Genomic DNA, 20,557 nt, shown 5'->3' with positions numbered 1-20,557 from the left:
AAGTCAAATCATTCAAACAAAATCTACCATGTGCAATACAAGGATTTTTCAAGGACATTGAAAATTTTGAAAAATGTTTCTATTACTTCTTGATTATATAATAAGTGATAAATATGCATTCAAATCAGCTTTGCCAGAAAATGTATAGAAAATTTAAATGATAATTATAATTGGTTGATTGCTGTCACATGATAGCATGATAAGTTTGATATTTGTTTGCAGGCAAAGAGAATAATAACATACCTTGGTAGGGCAAAACCAGAGAGATTGGTTGATGAACTCATGAATGAGTTACAGACAGTCGAAACACTGAACATGACAATAGAGCGAACCCAAACTCCCCCATACTTCAGGCTGTCACATCAGAAACGATCTACAGTAGCTTCAAATACAACTGATGACGAAAAACTTGTCAATCAGACAGACACTCCATTGGAGAAAGGGACATTACATACTAAACGGCACAGTGCAAATGAGACTGATGTTCCTAGTGAGAGGTAGGTGGTTTGTTTCCGAAATGTGTTCTGGAATAGTAAGAAAAACCTTAATAATACAAATGATGAACTTATATGCTCTGGAAGAGTAAAAAAAAACTACTCAAGATTTGGAATGCTCAGGTGCTCTAGAAGAGTAAGAAAACCCCACTAAAAACTTTGGTAAACTAAGGTGCTCTGGAAGAATAAGAAAAACATATTAAAATACTTTGATAAAATTAGGTGCTCTGGTAGAGTAGAAAACTCCACTAAAAAACTTTGGTAAACGTAGGTGCTCTGGAAGAATGAGAAAACCCCACTAAAATACTTTGATAAAATTATGTGCTCTGGTAGAGTAGAAAACCCTACTAAAAACTTTGGTAAAATTAGGTTCTCTGGAAGAGTAATAAACCCCCACTAAAACTTTGGTAAAGTCAGGTCCTTTGGAAAAGTAAAATAATTCAGCTTCTAGCAAGACATCTGCTTTGAAATCTTTGATTTTACTGGACCTTCCCCCTTTTCAAAATGTTTGGAACCATGCTTGAAGTGAAATCTTGCAAGACAACAACCTTGGGTTTTTTAAATGTTTCAAAAATGTTGATACATAATCATAAGAAAGCACTATTAATCCTTCAGTGGTATTATCTAGAAATAGGAGATGTGGTATGATTGTCAATGAGATAGTCGGCCATAAAAAGCCAAGCAACGAACAATTCAACTACTACAAGTCACCTCATGGTCTTCAATGATGGGCAAAACCCATACCATAAAGTGAGCTGTAAAAGGCTCCAAAGTAAATGATGTAAAACAATTCAGAAAAGATGAAAATCAACCTAATCTATAGATTTTGTTGTGAACATATAAGCAAGAAAAATAATCAAGTTGTGATGACAAATTATGATTTTTTTTTATTATTATTCCAGTACAATTTTGACAGATTCTACCATGTCCATCAGAAGTAATTCTAGCTCTGATTCGACACAAGATCAATTCCTTTTGGGTAAGATTATTATATCTTTAGTTCTTAATGGGTAAGGTCATTATATATATTAGTTCTTAATGGGTGAGATCATTTTATATTTAGTTCTTAATGGGTAAGGTCATTACATTTTCAGTTCCTAATCGGTAAGGTCATTACATTTTCAGTTCCTAATGGGTAAGGTTGTTATATCTTTAGTTCCTAATGGGTAAGGTCATTACATTTTTAGTTCCTAATCGGTAAGGTCATTACATTTTGAGTTCCTAATGGGTAAGGTCGTTATATCTTTATTTCCTTATGGGTAAAGTTCGTTATATCTTTAGCTCCATATGGGTAAGGTCATTACATTTTTAGTTCCTAATCGGTTAGGTCATTACATTTTGAGTTCCTCATGGGTAAGGTCATTGCATCTTTTTGTTCCTTGTGGTTAAGTTACTGCAGATTCCTTTTTTTTTTTATTGTTAAGACCATCATAACTTTTGTTCCTCATAGGAAAATAGTTTTTACCTTTTATTTGTAATGGGTTCATTCAGAATTACTGCAATATTCATAAAGGCTACCGTGAATTGGGATAATTTTCCATCTGGTGTGTTTAATTTTGGCACTCTTAAAAGAGCATCCAAATAAACCGAAATAAAACTACAACCAAAATATTCCAATTTACAGTATTGTAAACAATAAATTTATAACTGTGAGGTACCTACTGTTACCCGAGGCAATGCTGAAGGCTATAGTTGGTATCGCACTAGAACTCTATCAAATAGGCTTCTGGTTATGTTGCTACAAGATTGAAGTCATCATTACAGAAGTTTTATGGTCGTCATCATGAACTCGTGGATCGTTTATGGTGTATCTATCTGCACCATGAAAACTGATTTATTCAACGGGTCATAGTTTTTCTTTCATCGTTTATCTACCCCGGACTTGATTTTTTATGAGTAACTCGGCAGGTGTTTCTAGAAAAGCAGAAGACGCTTACCCTACCGGTGCACCTGGTCCATGCTCCCAGTTTTTAGTGGAGTCCGAGTTGCTCATTTACTTTTGTTACTTTGTATGTATGATTTTAGTTACTTTATGTTCTTTGTTGTATATGTCTGTTTTCCATGCCTGGATTACATTCTTTTGATTACTGCTATAACCTTGGTTCCCTTGATTACTCTTTGGTACCAGGGGGTAATCAATTTATTATCATATAGATGGCAGTGATTAACCGAATGTTCTTAGTGTACAAAAAATTGATAATTCACACTGTGAAATAAATTTGGTAATATCCCTCTCACAGTTTCTCCCACGTCACAACTTTGATATCAATCCTTGGTTCACAATATTTAAAATTTATGTTGAAAATAACAACAAGTAATGGAGGAAATCTATTTAATGAATAGGTTAATCAGTTGGTTATCTTGAATAACCAAAATTTGATCACTTGTACCAGGAATGCATTAAGATTTAACTCATATGCAGAACTTGGTTCCGCTAACACATTATACTTCAGTGTTTATTTTTTTACAGTAAATCAAGTGTAACATTTTTTTGAACTAGTTACTCCAAAAAACCTTGATAGCTCCGTTTACCTGCTCAACAGTTTTTATTACTGACTGGGGTAATTGTACTGTAATCCTGTTTCACAAATTTTTCCTCATTTATTCTCATTGGCTAATTAAAGTTCAGATGATCTTAGGGTTTATTCTTGAACAACGTCAAAATCTAATGCAGCATGATCAGACAACGTTAATCAATCATGGTCGCTCAACATTTTCTCAAGTATTATGGAAGCATTATTATGGTTCAGTTTAATATTACATTTGTTCACTGTTCATTCGGGAAATAGTCAATTGATTACCTCCTAATACCAACTATAACCTTTGGTATTGCCTTGGGTAATATAAGGTACCTCAGGGTTATAAATTTACTGTTCTCTTCATGACCATTCAACAAATGTATACTATTCCCCTCGTGACCATTCAACAGATGTATACTGTTCCACTCATGACCATTCAACAAATGTATACTGTTTCCCTCTTGACCATTCAACAACTGTGTACTGTTCACCTCATGACCATTCAACAAATGTATACTGTTCACATTGTGACTATTCAACCAATGTATACTGTTTACCTCGTGACCATTCAATAAATGTGTACTGTTCCCCTTGTGACCATTCAACAACTGTATACTGTTCCCTTCATGACCATTCAACAAATGTATACTGTTCCTCTCATGACCATTCAACAAATGTATACTGTTCCTCTCATGACCATTCAACAAATGTATACTGTTCCCCTCATGACCATTCAACAACTGTATACTGTTCCCCTCATGACTGTTCAACAAATGTATACTGTTCCCCTCATGACCATTCAACAACTGTATACTGTCCCCATCATGACTGTTCAACAAATGTATACTGTATAAACCCAACAAACATCTGTACTTTGATAAGCCAGGGACAATGGGAGAGAAAAAAAACAAAGAAAAAAAGGTTGAATGGGTAAATAAAACCATCAAGGCTGTTTTCAGTAATTGATTATTCTTGATTTACTCTAGATAATATGTACTGAGGTATAATGTAATATTTTCATTTTCGTTTTGTTTCACTCTAACAGCACTATTATATGTTCCAGTAATTTTGATCTATTTTGGTCTATTTTGACAGATTTTTTTAAAACAGAGGATGTATTATTAAATTTTGAAATATTTATTGATTAAAGTCTTGAATTTTCTGTTGTAATACAAATCTATTGGGTTTTTTTCATCGACACTAAACCTGGTTTTTGGTGCCTGTAATTGTTTTGTTTTTCCTTATTGAAGAAGATGTAGATCTCCACATGACATCCCCAGCCAGGGAGGCCAGGAGGAGTGAGACACCACAACCATACCCCCTCCCCATGCCTGCTTATGGAGGATACTTTGCCCCCCTGACTGACTATCTACCAGAGAATCTTCCACCAACTCCAGGATTTCATAGGTAAGCTTTCTTCCTCTAATAATTAAACAGACATGTGTGGCATACTCTTCTGACAACTAGCTAAGACCAGCTGAAAATGATTTCTTTGTTTTCAGGTCATCTGCTATCTCTTTTAAGGGTGACTCATTACCATTTTATACACATGGAGTGTCCAGGTATTATGTGATACCATTCAAAACCTTGCTCATTTCTACATTAATTTGTCCCTGACTGTTTCCAGATGATAACTTGAGAATGGACCAATGAACTATTTTTTTTTAAATTTGCACAGTTGTTTTTTATCATGGAATGCAGATTACATGTACCAGTAAGTTCAACTTTCAGTAAATTCAAAAATGTAGTTTTGGAGTTAGGCCTTTGCTACATTTTGCCACCCCCTTTTTCCCCATTATGTTCCATTAATGCCTTAATTTCATAGCAATGAATTTAAAAAAAAAACACAATTAAATGTCTTTTCTAATCTTTTTCTCTAGCATGTATGTATGCTTGTTGTATATTCAAATATTGATTTGTTTTCACTAAGAAATGAATATTAGTTATAGTACCTGAACCGATCCGTGCAACAAAGATTGCCATCGGTCATTGATCACCAATCAGTTTCCGGTCAGTAATCGATCCATCAAACCGATCCATTTAACTGCTGATTGTATCACATAGCAGTCAATGTATTTTACTGTTTTTCTTGTTTTCTTTATTAATTTTCCACATATTTACATAATGTAATAGATATAAAACATTAATTTATACTTTTTTTTTTACATTTTTTAATTTAAAACAGATCTTAAGTCATTTTACATAACAAAACTGCAATCAGGTCGGTCACCGGTCATCAATCCGTCAGCGATCAATCAGTCAACGGTCATCGATCCGTCAAATCATTGCGTGGATCGGTTTAAGGACTGTAAGCCTTCATCTCTGTTCATTTAATTCAGCAAATATAGAGTTTTCCATCTTACACTCTCTTAAAGATGTATTTTATTTCAGAAAGACTACGAGTATCACATTGATTTATTTCAGAAAGACTACTGAGTATCACATTGATTTATTCATTTTCACAATTTTTTCTTTTTTGCAAAAGTAGCAAAAAATTAATTATTCATGAAAATAATTTGGATTACAGTAGAAAATGAGAGCTGAAAAGTTGGGCAAGATTTTTTTATGTAATTATAATTATGAATAAAGTAATTATTTATGAATCTTAGCTTGCTTTTTTAGAATTTGTTCCACTTATCATTATAGAAGTAACATGGCGGTAATGTTCCTGACTGATCTGGTACTGGACGGATTGGAGATCGACTGGTCGGCACATCTTCCCTTAATGTTACATCTAATATTCTTAGGTTTGTAGAAGTTACTTACCTGACTTAATCTACTTTATTCCATGGGGAACATAAGGTGATCTCTGCTGCCCTCCTCTTCATCCAATGGAGAACGTACATGTAGGGTGATCTCTTCTGCCCTCCACTTCATTCATCCAATGGGGTACATAGGGTGATCTCTACTGCTCTCCTCTTCTTCCAATAGGGAACATAGCGTGATCTCTGCTGTTGTCCTCTTCATCCAATGGAGAACATAGCATGATCTCTGCTGTTGTCCTCTTCATCCAATGGAGAACATAGTGTGATCTCTGCTGCTCTCCACTTCTTCCTGTCAGACTGTCATTGTCTTTAGCGAACATCTTTATTTTTCCCCATGTCTTCCCGATCCTATTTACTTCAGATGTTAGATCCCTTCTTCAGGTGTTTTTGGGTCTGCCTATTTTTTGTGCTTATCTGTCCTCTATGAAAATAGCAAAAATTAGTGTATTGCAAAAGTTAACATGTTTACAGTACTCAAGAACCAATACTAGATACCCATAAAAGTGTTTGTTAAATGATTGAAATAGAGTTATCCCTCTTTCTTTTAATTTGAGGTCTAGTACATTGAAAGAATTATTTTATTGCAAAGATTTTAAAAATTTTAATTTTGAAAATTTCATATTATTTTAATTTTCAATGGATATCATTTTACACATTTACACATTGTATAGGTATAAACCTGAAATTGATGACACTATCAAACCTATAAGACAATAGAATTTTGCCAAAAATTGATGCATTCAAAGCTTTTACAATTCAAAGTGACAAATTACCTAATTATGTAATTTTTTAGTTATTGAGATCGGTGTGCTGATAGTCAGTCACAAGTAGTTAGAAGAGGAAAGAATACAGATACCCACGCCGACGTGGGCGCCATTTACTTTTTGGAGCGTGAATTGACATGCTTCCTACTTAAAAATGTTTTATTACCTCAAAGACTAAGTACATCTAACTTCCATGGAAAAAGTTTACTTACACTTATATCTGAATACCAACTAGATTAAGTAGCAGTCTTTGTAAGAATCATGCAAATTCTGTAAAATATGATACACCTGAAAAAAGGCTACGTATTTTTATTTTTGTTATTAAGTTGCTTTATAGGTCTATATGAAGAAATGTATAATTATTCATTCCAATTTGCCTGCTCTATGGAGATAATCAACATGGAAAGTCCTATAGTTTATATTGTATTTTAGTGTCATCTCCCTTAATTTTGAATTCTACAGTACATTCTATATACTTTTTATCTCCTATGAACAAGGGTTATATGAAAAGCAACATACTACTTTCTGTTTAGCATGACATTTTAAACAAAATATCAAAAATAAAAAATATGTAGGTTTCCAACTATGGATCACATTTTGTATGATTCTTATGTGGAGTTCATCTTAAAATGAGTTACCCAGAATTACTCAGGCTATCTCATAACGCAGGAGAAAAGCCATTATACCTTAGGTGGAAGAATCTGCCTGGATTTTTGTTCGATCCTATTCTAAAGTTATATTTGAACTTTTTGAATTTTTTACCATTACTTTATATCTAACTTCTCACTTCATACCAGAATGTGAAGGGTTGTAGTTCTTTTTTTTCTACGTAGTGATATCTAAACTACAAATTTTAGTGCCGTGTGGTGGAAAATCAGTCAAGAAGAAATCCAACGTCATTTTTAAGGTAATTGGAAATTGCTGATTAGTTCCAATCAAAAAAGTTTCATCCAACTGGTCTTGCTAACAATTTTAGTTAGATATCTCTTGAAATAAAGAACAGTAATTTACCTCAAATCCTGTAAATATTTCAATTTTTCTTTAAAAAATATATGTAGTAGATGTGTGTTTTTGATACTTATTGTTGGGAAACCATTTTAAAACTTCAGGCAATTTATGACAGTGTGAATTTTTACTTACTGATTTTTTTAGCTAATCAATGCGTAGGTTGGTCAGTTTAAATTATCAGTCTGAAATGAGGTATAGCATACTATATTCTTTTAGCTTAGCCAAACTTTTTGGGGTTTTTGATTTATCAAAATACCTTATGTTGCTAATTCATGCCTGGAACTTCCCTGCTGTATCTGAAAACTACACAAAAATGTAGTCCAAATGTAATTCATTTTATATCATTAATTACATCTTTTATAACCTGTAGATATGTTTTTGATTATAACTCATCTCAATAATATTCTGTTATTTCTGCAAATGAAATCCTATTATTTCTGCAAATGAAAAAAAGATCTAGTCCTCAAATTAAATGAAGATTTGAGGGACTCCTTTTTGGATGTTTGGTAATAAATCAGCATTTTTGGGAATGAAGTTCTTGCAATAATGTGCCAAGAAGCATTAAATATGCCAAGCATGTTCCATTTAATACAATTATCAGTCAAAATCCCCATCCTATCATCAATATTTTATGATTAATAAACATCAAGTGAAGAGCAGTCATTTTAACCAAGTAAAATTGGCAGGTAAATTCAAATTGATAAAATGTATTTAGTTTTAAAGATCTTTATATTTTAATCAAGGAAATTATTTTCTTAACTGAAATTAGGTTCATTTGAGTATAATTATAGTGTAGGATAATACTTTTGAACCTGATTGCAAATTCACTGATGGACAGGTTTAAAAAATTGGGGAAAAGGTGAAACAGGACAAAATTAGTAGATGCGTGTGAAGTTGAATATAGTTTAAATATCAATTACAGTTTTTACTCCAGAAATTGTTTTTAATTGATATTCAGTTTATATATATTAGGAAAAACACAGTTCTTGTTAATAGGGGAAGTGCAGATGTATGATTATATTTTTATTTTATATCATATAATCTTTCAAGTTCTCACAAGAATCAAAAACTCCCACTGCTAACGACACTTTGGTTTTTTATTTCAAATGTCTTATAATAATTCACCTCCCTTGTATACAATACTTAATAAAACAATTTTTAATTTGTGGTATATACTTTGATTTGTTGGAAATTTGATATTTAGTCTTCATATTTAACTGAAAAAAGTGCAATTTTGAAAATAATTAAATTCAATTTTACCATATTATTACACTGGGATATATATGTTAATTCAAGAGTTTTCAAAGGTTTAAACCAGTGAGCTGATATTCAAATACTTCAACTCACTTCTGACACCAAGGTTAAAACAGATCTGAGAAAGTGGCCCTTTATACTAAAATATTTTGGTCAATCATATAGTGAATTCACTAGAAATCTGATGAGTGGTCCCCTTTTAGGCCAGTTAAGGTCCAAAACTATTTTAGGAGCTCCTAAAATGGGAATGACTTGTACTGGTCCAAATATATTTGAGGCCCTCTTTAAATAATCATACTTTTGACTTATTTCTCACTTTATAACAAATAATTGGTTCAGAGTCAGATTATTATATGTATCAGAGTGTTACATGGCTCCCATTGGCTGTTGCTTTTACCGGCTGTCACGCTGTGCAATGTGTATGACAAGTACAAAGCAGGACAGGAACTACATGTAGATGTAAGTTTCTGGATTAGTTAGGAGAATAAAGCCCTGCCAGGAGGTTCTTGGAGGCAGTCATAATGCCTTATTTGAAAAAAAAAAAATTGACAGAAATTTTAGATACGACATGCCATATCAACAAAAATTATTGGTACAGGGTTAGCTGTTTCTGCCATACCAGGGGCTACACCCCTGTTGATGGACCTTAAATGCATGAAACAGCTGCCTAGAATTAATGAATACTACATTAGTAGATTTGGAAACCTTTTTACGTACATTTTTTTTTTTTGAAAGGTGTAGCCCATGTTGCATTCAAGTTTCCATCATGTTAGATTCGTGTACATGTATTGCCTCAAAAAAACTTAATTATTCAAATAGTTAAATTTTTAAGCTAAGTTTTGAAAATAACTACTATGTCTTTTCTAGGATTTTAATTACTGTTATATTTTACAAACAAATTTAGACAGCTGTAAGGAAAATAGTTATTGTTTTGAAAACCTTGCAGTTCAATTTAACTTTTTCATTTGAGAAATGTTTGTACATTAATGCAAAGAATTTTCCAGGTCATTGCCAGTAGTTTCAGGCTGTGAATGTGATATAAAGTTGTATATTAATGGTACCAGGCTCTGATTCAATAAAATTGGAATAAAGTATCTTTTATACATGAAATATTGGCTCACTTGATTTGGCCACTAATTCTAATTACACTCCCTTAACTCAGGAATCTTGCATCCACCCCTGGACATGATAAAACAATTTCTACCAATATCACATGATTTACTTGAAAACATTTTTCCTTTTACAGGTCTAGATCACATGAGGGCTTTGGTTTATGAGCATTGTAAGAAACTTTTAGAGAATCTCATGCTGCTGGCAGCCCAGGATAATGAGAATGTCGCTAGAACATTGTTGCAGTATCGGAGTAATATAACAGACACACTGACTCTTATAGCGGAAGACCGGGACATTCCTGGAGCTATAGGTTTGTTAAGAAAGTTATTGAGTTAATTTCATTTTGAATATTGTTTAACAGGAGATGGTTATTACTTCACAAAAGTTTACTGTCACCACCCAGACTGTCTGATATTTATTTCCTGTTTAGTGAGAATTACCACATTTTTGCTACATAGAAAGAGTTGAGATATACCTGACAGGATAAGGTGTGCAACTTTACATATTTTTTTAGGGGGGGGTCCTGTTACATATGCTTTTATATTGAAAAACTATTTTAATACTATCTTTTATCAGCTAGTAATGATATTTTATAGAGGGCCAAGGAGAAGAGGTGATGTTACGGTCTATGATATCTGTGGACAGTAGCCAGACAATGATCCCTGATGTAGCCACACCCATTGAACACCCCAGTGACCCAGAACTGCTTCAGTCTGTAGAAGAAGTTGTTAAAGCTATTCTTGATTTTATGGAAATAAGGTACAGTGAGCCCTGTCTAAGCATAAGGTCAAAGGTCACAAGGTCAAAACAATTAGTTAGATATAGGTAACTGCTGGTACGACTACATATTTGTCATGTATAGTATTCAATGTTTTTTTCTACATCGGGGTCTTTGAAAACCAATGTAGCCATGGCTCTCATTGACCTACTTAAAACTTCCATTTGTTTCAAAATTAGAAACTTCACGGCCTTTAACCACTCTGACAGAGAATCAATGTCTTCTTGTTCTCGTTTAATCCATTTTCTTTCATATTCCTCAATGGCATCCATAAGAACTTTTTTTTTGTTTTGTCATTTTTGTTTGTTTGTTTTTTTTTGGTTTTTTGTTTTTTGTTTTTTTTGGGGGGGAGTGAGAGATGGGAGATTGGGGAAGGGTGGCTAATAAAATTTGGGGAAAGGGGGTTGGGAGTTGGGAGTGGAAGATAGGGGATGTTACCACCCATATCCACTGCCTCATCAATTCTTTATTGTGACCTTAATACATACAATCAGCTTTACACATGCATGATTTTGTATTATTGACACCAGATAATTTTGGATTCTAAAAAATTATGTTTTGGATTGAATCTTGACATATAAGTATTCCTGTTAAAAAAAAAGAATGTTTGGACTTTTAAGTCAGTACATTGCAAGTAATAGAAGGTTTTGTTATCGTAGACCACCCAGGAATTTTTCCATGATGATCAATTCTAATTGCATAGCTAGGCTTGTTAAAAAATTTCAAAATCTTTCTAAAGACATGTGTTCAAGCAGTCATTGACCAAAGAATCTCAAAGATGTTGTTAACTATCATTTAAACAAATTTCATTCTGTATACAATTTTCTCCATTTTTTCGCCAGGCGAGGCAGGCCATTATGGAGCTGTGAAGACATCACTCCCCGTACACTGAACACACTGAGTGCTGTACAAGTGGAATATTTCTTGAAGCTTATCATCAGATATTTCCAAGAATTGTCACCAAAAGCATTTGTGGAGCAGCGTTGGTCACAAGTTGCTCTCCAAGTGGCCCTATCTTGTTCATCACGGCATTATGCTGGTCGATCATTTCAGGTACATTGTATTTTTATGATGTAATGCCTTGAAGAGATATCAGGTGAAACTAAATAAGCACCTTGCTATTCATTTTTCTGTCTATAAATACATATGTGAAGCCTGGAGAGTTAAATCTCTTGTTTAATTTAAAATTTTAAGGCAAATGAACAAGTGTACTGTTATAATGTGAAAAATAGTGTCATATAGAGTACTTTGAAAGTACTTTTACTCGTGGATAAGAATTTTCGTGGTTTAGTGGAAAATTATCAGTTCGTAGATTCTGGAATTCATGTATTTGGCAACTTTATCATACAAAGGAATGGAAAGTGTCCTATTCATTAGGAACCGAATTTTGTGGTTGACGAAACCCACAAAACCTCAAAAAATGGTTCCCCACAAATAATAATACTTTCACAGTAATTAATTGACAGATTATGGGTTGTAATTCTAGCAACATTGCTTCTGTGTGCAAAAAATTCTGATAACTTCAATCAGAAAATTAAGAGTATAACTGAAAAAAAAAACTTTTTAAAACCTTCTATTCTGATGTCTTAACTTTTGGCCAAATTTTCCAAATTTCTGGATCTGAGTTTCCCAGTTCTTCACATGTGTATATAAGAACCATATTGAAAAGCTCCGTCATGACTTTTGGGTCATTAATAATGTAGAAAGAATTGTTAACCTGAAAAATGACCTGAGAACTAGACACTAACTTTGAACACCAGCTAGGCATTCTCGCAAAACTGGAAAAAAATATTAAATAGTAGACATTAAAACCAAAATTAGACTTCTTAAATGAAAACAGACATGATGTGTACTGTTTAAATAGACCCGAAAAGAATATAAGCATACGCAAATAATGAGAACATTTGTGAAAAAGAAAATAAGGTATAAATATTAGAAAAAAAAGGATCTTAAAAAGAAAATTATTCATAAAGAAAACAGAGAAACTGGTTTAGATTTAATGTGTTTTGTTAATTTTTGCCTTAAGGTCTGCTTGTAGAACATTTTTTGTTATCACACATAGTTTGTCCATTTAAAGATCTTAAACAGTATTGATGTTTAATACTGATTAAAAAAAAAAGAAATCAATTAGACCAGTGGATGCCATTATTTTTTTTTTTTTTTTGCTTTTGTATACCAATAAACTTATTTTGTAGGTATTGAGAGCATTAAAGATCAGACCATCAACCCAAGTGTTGGCTGATATATTGTCTAGACTGGTAGAAACAGTGGCTGAACAAGGAGATGATATGCAGGTAATAATATGAGGAAGGTGTAACAAGGAAATGATATGCAGGTTATAATATGAGGAAGGTGTAAAGAGGAGATGATATGCAGGTAATAGTATGAGGAAGGTGTAACAAGGAGATGATATGCAGGTAATAATATAACGAAGGTGTAACAAGGAAATGATATGCAGGTAATAGTATGAGGAAGATGTAACAAGGAGATGATATGCCGGTAATAATATAACGAAGGTGTAACAAGGAAATGATATGCAGGTTATAATATGAGGAAGGTGTAACAAGGAAATGATATGCAGGTAATAGTAATGAGAAAGGTGTAACAAGGAGATGATATGCAGGTAATAATATAAGGAAGGTGTAACAAGGAGATGATATGCAGGTAATAATATAAGGAAGGTGTAACAAGGATATGATATGCAGATAATATTATAAGGAAGGTGTAACAAGGAGATGATATACAGGTAATAATATAACGAAAGTGTAACAAGGAAATGATGTGCAGGTTACAATATAACGAAGGTTTAACAAGGAAATGATATGCAGGTAATAATATAAGGAAGGAGTTACAAGGCGACAAAGTTATAAGCAGCAATTAAGCTAGAAAGGCCTTAACAACTGATACAGTCCCTGAACCGAGCCTCACAACGACGGACCAATGACTGATTGATTGAACTCTGATGGATTGATAACTGGTGACCTGTGACCAACCTGATCACAGTATTGTTATGTAAAATGACTGATGATCGGTTTTTGTATATTTAAGAATTTCTATTGAAACTCATCCAATATTACCATAATAAATTTACCTTAAATTTTAAGATTTTAAATCCCCATATTGTATATTGCAAGGATTTATATATATTTAACTTCTTGTAATTTGTTAAAAATAAAACAAATGTAAAGTAAAAGTAACTAATTGATGTTTAAATCTATTGCATTATGTAAATATGTATAAAAATTGAGAACTGAAAGAACAGATTCTGTAATATATATTGACTGCTCTGTGGTTATGTGATGGAATCACCAGTTAAATGGATAGGTTTGACGGTTCAGTGACTGATCGGAAACTGATCAGTGATCAATGATGGATCACGATTTTGGTTGCATGGATGTGTTCAGGTTGTGTATGACACTTAACAGGTCCAAGTAGACTAGGAACCAACTTAACCCATGTGTTTAACTTCCATCTTGTAATTTGCAGCAGATCATTTTTTGTCAGGCAGAAATCTGACCCACAGTGGCACAGGTCATAGTTTAAATTTAAATAGATTACGATTATGAGGACTTTCTCTTCTATTGATATTACATTGTACCCTACAAAGAATAGTACTTGCACACTTGTTGGGTTGCCACAAACAAAAAATTGCTGCCTTTGTTTTTCATAAAGTGGACTTAACACTAATATGTTTGCAAAACATCTGGCTTATTTACCTTGACCTTTACTATCACAGGGTTATGTAACAGAGATTATGTTGACCTTGGAATCAGCAGTAGATAACCTTGACCTTGAGGTGAGGTCATTTGACATCATGAAGGAGATATTTAAATCTACACCGAACCTGGCAAAGGACCAAGTAGGCGAGGGAATAAATAAGAGATCCTCTGTCCTTGGCCCAAGACAAGATGTCCATCACCATGCTAGAAGTACCAGTTATTCTGTGGCTGGACCACCAGCCCATAGAGCTAAACCTTGTAAGTTCTGATATACCTTTCTGCTAAGGAGATTTTAAACTATTACATATAATGAGAATAGGTATGGTGTATATGTCAAAGAGACAAAAACCCCACAGGGATGCAAATGTCAGCACAGAGCCACCGGTTGGTCTTCAATGAACTACAAGTAAACCCTCATACATGTTCCACAGGACAGGTTGTAGCTAGCCCAAAAACATCATTATACACAGGTACAGCAAAACATTTGCTCCTATATACTTAAGTAACATTAAAGAATAAACTAAAGGTGAAAACCAATGTATATTTGAAGGTTTATAGCACCAATGGAGGATTTGATGGTGGCAAATGAAGTTAATATTTGTCACTTTATTAGAGATTGTAAATGGTTATAATTGCTGTTGTCAAATGGAGATTGATGTAGACAAATCCAAAATTAAAATCAGCTGAATTGATTTGTGAAAATACAAAATGAAAGTACAAATACGTCTAATGAACTTCTTAAAAAATTAAAACATGCATAAATAAATTGAAGCAGTTAATTGTAGAACTTATACCCTGAAATTTATTACATTTTCCAATGAGTTGTAACAATGAATAGTTCATTAGAATAACCTTTTCATGCATTAAGTCAATGCCTTTGAAAACTTTTCAGTGTGAAAAAAATGTTTATACAATTTACAGACAAATCTCAACTATAATCAATGAAAGATTTCAGTATATTTAATTGTTTCTATGCTGCCAACTTTTAGTCAACTTTCAATAAGAATTTAAGTACCATTCTGTGTAAGAATCAGGCAATGGGTGGCACATCATATTTCTGAATTTAGTCTTTTTTGCCTCAAATATATTCAATACATCTAACAAACAACTGAAATGGTATTTAAATTTATTCTGAAGCATATGTGACAGATATTTTTTGACTGTTTATAAAAGGAAAAAGTGCGGGAAAATTTTCCCACCATTTCAACTAAATTTAACCTATCAATATCTTGAAAAGGCAAATTTTAAAAACACTTTGATGGTTATTTCTGGAGGTTATCTGGTTTGAATACTTGGTTAATGCAATAAAATCACTGTGTATTTTTTCTTCATGTGCCACACCTTATACATGTTTTGCCTGATTCTTAGACGGAGGAGTACTTAAATCATCTTGCATGTAACCTGTTTTAGTTACTACTCTTTAAGATGTTTTGCTGTAAAAAAGTGACAAAATTATGAGTTTAATAATAAACTACCAAACAATTTAATTGTTCTGCTAAATTTAGATGCTATCTATTTCTTTGACTGTCAGATGATCTACGACTCCGTAGCAGTACTGATGTTGAGAGTCGGTTCCGCCTCAGTATGACAAGATCAAGAAGTGCTCAGTCATTGAGAAATATGGACCAGGCAGGGAATGAGGATAAGTTGACGATTGTGTCTCAGATGTTTTGGATTGCTGTCACTTTGCTCGAGTCAGATTATGAATATGAATTCTCATTGGCTGTCAGGTTGTTGGATAAGGTAAGCTCAATATGTTAGGCGAACTTTATATATATTAACTTTGTTCTCAGGCCCTCCTTCAGGCACCTCATTACCTCTTTGTATTGCCATGTCAATATAATAAACGTAAGAGAGCATTCTCCTCATCATTTTTTCTGGCTCTGAACCATGAAAAAAAACATCCTCTTCATATTGTCTAAGAAAAATAATTGTTTTCCTCCTTCATATAAACATGGAAGATTTGTTGAAGATTTTTAGTTAAAATTAATATATTTTAGTTAAAAATTACTAAATTATTGAATGTTTACATAAAAAAAAAATTGCCTTTTCATAGAAATCTCCGGTATGAGACAGTTTCAGTTGGGAGAATTCTCAGACATGAACTGTTTCAAAGGTTCACATGTTTGCTGAAATAGAAAATGATATAAAAGAGAAGTAATCTTCTTACTCGTATATCCAATCTGAAAAGATGGTCTACACCATTTTTGAACTGCAGATTCTGAAGCATTTACAGCCAGAGAGACCAGATTGTAGGGAGAGATTAGAGAAAATACAACAACAGCTGAAATGGACAAACTTCCCTGGTGTACAGACACTGCTGTTAAAGGTGGGAAGATATCATTCTGTTGTCTTGTTTGTTTCACTGACCAGTATACATTCTACACATAGTAACGTCACCCCTATGACTCTGGGAGGTTTTTGGTTGATTCCCTGACTGAGTCACACAAAGACTTATCAAATTCATATAAATTGGACACAGCAAACAATCTAGCATCACACTGACATTTTTATTATGTTTGTTAAGTCATTGCAAAAAGGAACAATAGCTGAAGGTGCCTATCAGAACATTGTAATGCATTACCTCGGCAACATGGTGGCCACCTTGACAAACACATTGTGTAAAGTAATGCCGATAATGAGAAAAGGATAGGTAAACAGTTGCCCATTTATAATTTTAATTTGAATTTAAAGGCTACTTTCACTTTGAATTGACTTCCCTGTCCCATTTCTGCAGGCTTGTCTGATACCTATTCAGGTTGGCTTGACATAAATCAGTAGCCTCGCATGCAATGCTCAGTAATTAGTCACTGCCTCTGCACCAGTGACATATAGGAGATAAAACCGCGAGTTTTTTTTAAGTCAGAATATAGTGTCTGAGTGATATGCTTTCATTCGTGCTTTGCTCCTGTGAGCTAGCACAATAAAAATCTGTCTCAGCAGGTCAGATTATTACAAAGCTGGGTGTATTCAATTGATAGACAAATCTCTGTCCTTAATTTCATGAATAATCTGCCCAAGGATCTAATACTAAAATAAATTAATCATCCAATCAATGTACATCATTATATACTTTTGCATATGAAATACCTTGTGTATGACTCTTTAGTAAAAGCTCTTTATAATAAGTTCTAACATTTTGTTTTTATGTTTTTCAGGGTTTTACTTCTACTGTCACCTTTGAAGTGACCTGGTCTCTAGTCTCAAGACTAATTGTCTCAATATCAGCCCCTGTGGTGGACCCCACAGACAATCTTGGTGAGTTAAGTCTTTTTGCTGGTATCTAGGTGAGTTCATTTCTTATAGCATCCCTATGTTGAACCCCACAGACAATCTAGGTGGGCTAGACACCCACCACATTTTTGGTGAGTTAATTCTTATTATATCTCTATGGTAAACCCCAAAGAAAATTTTGGTGTGTTAAGTCTCATATCCCTTTGGCAAACTCCACAGACAATCTTAGTAAGATAAGTCTTATGTACAACCCTATGGTGAACCCCACAGACAATCTTGGTGGATTAAGTCTTGTTACACCATTTTGGTAGATGTACAGACAATCTTAGTGAGTTAAGTCTTATAACACCCCTACAATGAGGTTTATGAAGTGTTAAAAATCAATTTCATGGGTACTGTTTTTCGCATTATTAACGTTTACCGTGAAAATACCGAAAATTAATACACTATGAAAATTGATACTTTTAAGTATTAGGCTCTCATTAATGATAAACAATTTTTTTCTCTAACTATTAATGACTTGATCCCATGGGTTTGACTCCACATATAGTTTGGTAAGTACAGTCTCTTGTGGTATGCCGCAAATGGTAATTTCAGTGAGTAAAAGAGTCTATAAAAAGTCCTGTGATGTTCATTGTATGCAGTAGAAGACCTTAGAGAGTAAATATCTTGGTTTCCAATGTGAGAATTATTTACTTTAACATGTTTAATTTATACCTTATTCCTTTGATTTTAGTTGCTGAATGCATTTAAATGTGTACTTTTATGACAAAATCATGACTGATACTTTATTGTATATTCTTACATAATGTCTATTTTTAGGTTTCCCTGTCAATGTAATATCATTGTTACCCCTCTTGGTACAAAACTATGAGAATTTGACACCTGAGTGCAGGGATACAGCTGATCATATTGCCCAAGTAAGCTTTATTTTCAGAATTAATTTCTGACCTGAAAATGCCAATAAAAATTATGTTTATCCATTCAAAAGTAAAGTTCATGCTGTCCACAAATGCCTAGAAAAAGTGGGCAGTAATATACCAATCATTGATGCAAAACTTTAAATAGGCTAAAGAATTGGTAATGATTAATGATTATTTTTATATATCTACATGTAGCAGTGATTTATAGAGTGTTCCCCATAAACAAATTTGGGAAATTCACATATGAAATAAATTCTGTTCTTTCACTCTCACACTTTCTTACACCAAAAGGTCACAACCTGAATATTAATCCATTGATCACAAATTTTGAATTTAATGTTGAAAATACAAATAAATTTCGGATCAAATCTATATGATAAATAGGACAATAAATTGGTTATAGCGTCAATAACAAAAATATAATAATATGCCAAAGAACACATTAAATTTAAACTTGTTGAATCTGGGTGTTATTGAGAACTCATGATCAAATTTTAGTCATTCACTTTTTCTCTATTATTATTTGTAACCCTTTCTCAAATTGTATTGTAATGTTCTTGTGAGAAAAAAAATTTTGATGCTTTAATTTTCTAGTTACAGGTCATGCCACAACAATAGGGAAATTAAAATTGCTGCAATTTTTCACGATTTATAGTATGTTCTTCACTTATCATTAAGGATTTAGGTACCAAAAAGTGATTTCATTACCTCTGCTTTTTAAAAAAAATTTACTTCAATTTTTTTTGTAGGTGTGTTCACAAAAATCCGAAAGATTAGACAATCTTGGTACAGTGATGTCCCTTTATAGTCACGGGACCTTTGGTAAAGATAGTTTCCAGTGGACTAAGTGTGTTGTCAAATATCTTCTCGATGTTTACTCCTATACCAGTCTTACTTTATTGTCATTTCTAGTTGAGGTAAGAAAATATTTGCCTAAGAGTCAGGCTTACATTGTTGTCATTTTTGTAAGAAATATTTAAGTACAGCTTAATGAAAGAGTCATTCAGGTGATGATAAGTCCATAATTTCTGTCAACGCTTTCATAGTAATATGAGTTAGGCACAGCCTACAATCGAACATGGCACTTATACATTTTTTTTTTTTTACCTTTGTGATGTCATTGATAAAAGGGAAAAAGGGATGATTGCTGAAAGGGACGAGATGGATAGGTAAAACAGTTGTCCATTTAAAAAATAATAAATAATTTAATTTTTTTTCTTTGTGAACTGCATATTTTAATTATAAACCAATTAAATGGCTACTTTCACTTTGAATTCACTTCTCTGACCCATTTCTGTGGGCCTGTCTGATACCTATTCCAGTTTGACTGAATGACTATTGTTAGCCTCACATGCGATGCTTAGTATAAATGCATGTAGTTTGTTCCATAAGTAAAGCAATGAAAGACATTGATTTTTCAGTCTTTTTTAAAAGGTGCCTGTGCCTTTCAATTTAAAAAAACATCATTAAAAAAATGTATAAAACAAGCATGGAAATTTGTAAGACAATTGTAATTCATCAAAGAGATGGTAACATGAACCCCACAATTGATACCTTTTGTAACAAAAGGGTACGAAGGAGGGAAAAGTGACTTTGGAATTTTATTAAAGGTAGAAAAAAGAAAAACTTTTATCTTATTTGGTGAGCTAAGACTTGAGATGTCTATTGAAAAAAATCAAAAGCAAGATTTGGGGACTTTAAGGGAAAAAATTTTAGAAAATGTTCCTGTTATTGGCATTGGGTAACAGTCTTATTTCAGCTCTAATACAAATATAGAAAAATCACTGGAAGAAGTAATTTTTATACAGCGTTTAGGAATCATCCTATATGTCTTTCTGTCAGTCCATATTTCTTGTAAGAGCAACTCTTCCTAAAGCACTTGAGAAATTTTATAGGAAGATTTGCCATTATACATGTTATATGTAGATGTGCATGAAGGAATTTAAATACTGTTTTAGGACTCCAAATGGAGAAAATTGAACAGTT

The 20,557-nt window shown here is 33.0% G+C and overlaps 1 protein-coding gene across 10 annotated transcripts in view; it reads left to right on the top strand.

The window, feature by feature from the left end:
- Window positions 1-20,557, top strand: part of LOC148605668 (protein furry-like) — a 90,340-nt gene that overhangs the window by 41,235 nt on the left and 28,548 nt on the right. For all 10 annotated transcript variants that reach the window (XM_088550455.1, XM_088550456.1, XM_088550463.1 and 7 more), the window contains 14 exons: window positions 223-497; window positions 1,397-1,473; window positions 4,264-4,420; window positions 5,660-5,760; window positions 10,051-10,227; window positions 10,514-10,676; window positions 11,538-11,748; window positions 12,891-12,989; window positions 14,432-14,672; window positions 15,946-16,157; window positions 16,633-16,743; window positions 17,573-17,672; window positions 18,471-18,568; window positions 19,321-19,488. In XM_088550455.1, coding sequence (XP_088406581.1) covers window positions 223-497; window positions 1,397-1,473; window positions 4,264-4,420; window positions 5,660-5,760; window positions 10,051-10,227; window positions 10,514-10,676; window positions 11,538-11,748; window positions 12,891-12,989; window positions 14,432-14,672; window positions 15,946-16,157; window positions 16,633-16,743; window positions 17,573-17,672; window positions 18,471-18,568; window positions 19,321-19,488 — 2,190 coding nt within the window. The remainder of the gene's footprint in view (window positions 1-222; window positions 498-1,396; window positions 1,474-4,263; window positions 4,421-5,659; window positions 5,761-10,050; window positions 10,228-10,513; window positions 10,677-11,537; window positions 11,749-12,890; window positions 12,990-14,431; window positions 14,673-15,945; window positions 16,158-16,632; window positions 16,744-17,572; window positions 17,673-18,470; window positions 18,569-19,320; window positions 19,489-20,557) is intronic.

This window comes from Perna viridis, chromosome 10 (assembly GCF_037379345.1).
Source record: "Perna viridis isolate PV_CMFRI_1.1 ecotype Kerala chromosome 10, ASM3737934v1, whole genome shotgun sequence".
Classification (NCBI taxonomy): Eukaryota; Metazoa; Mollusca; class Bivalvia; order Mytilida; family Mytilidae; genus Perna; species Perna viridis.
This window is presented reverse-complemented; position numbering and strand designations above follow the sequence as displayed.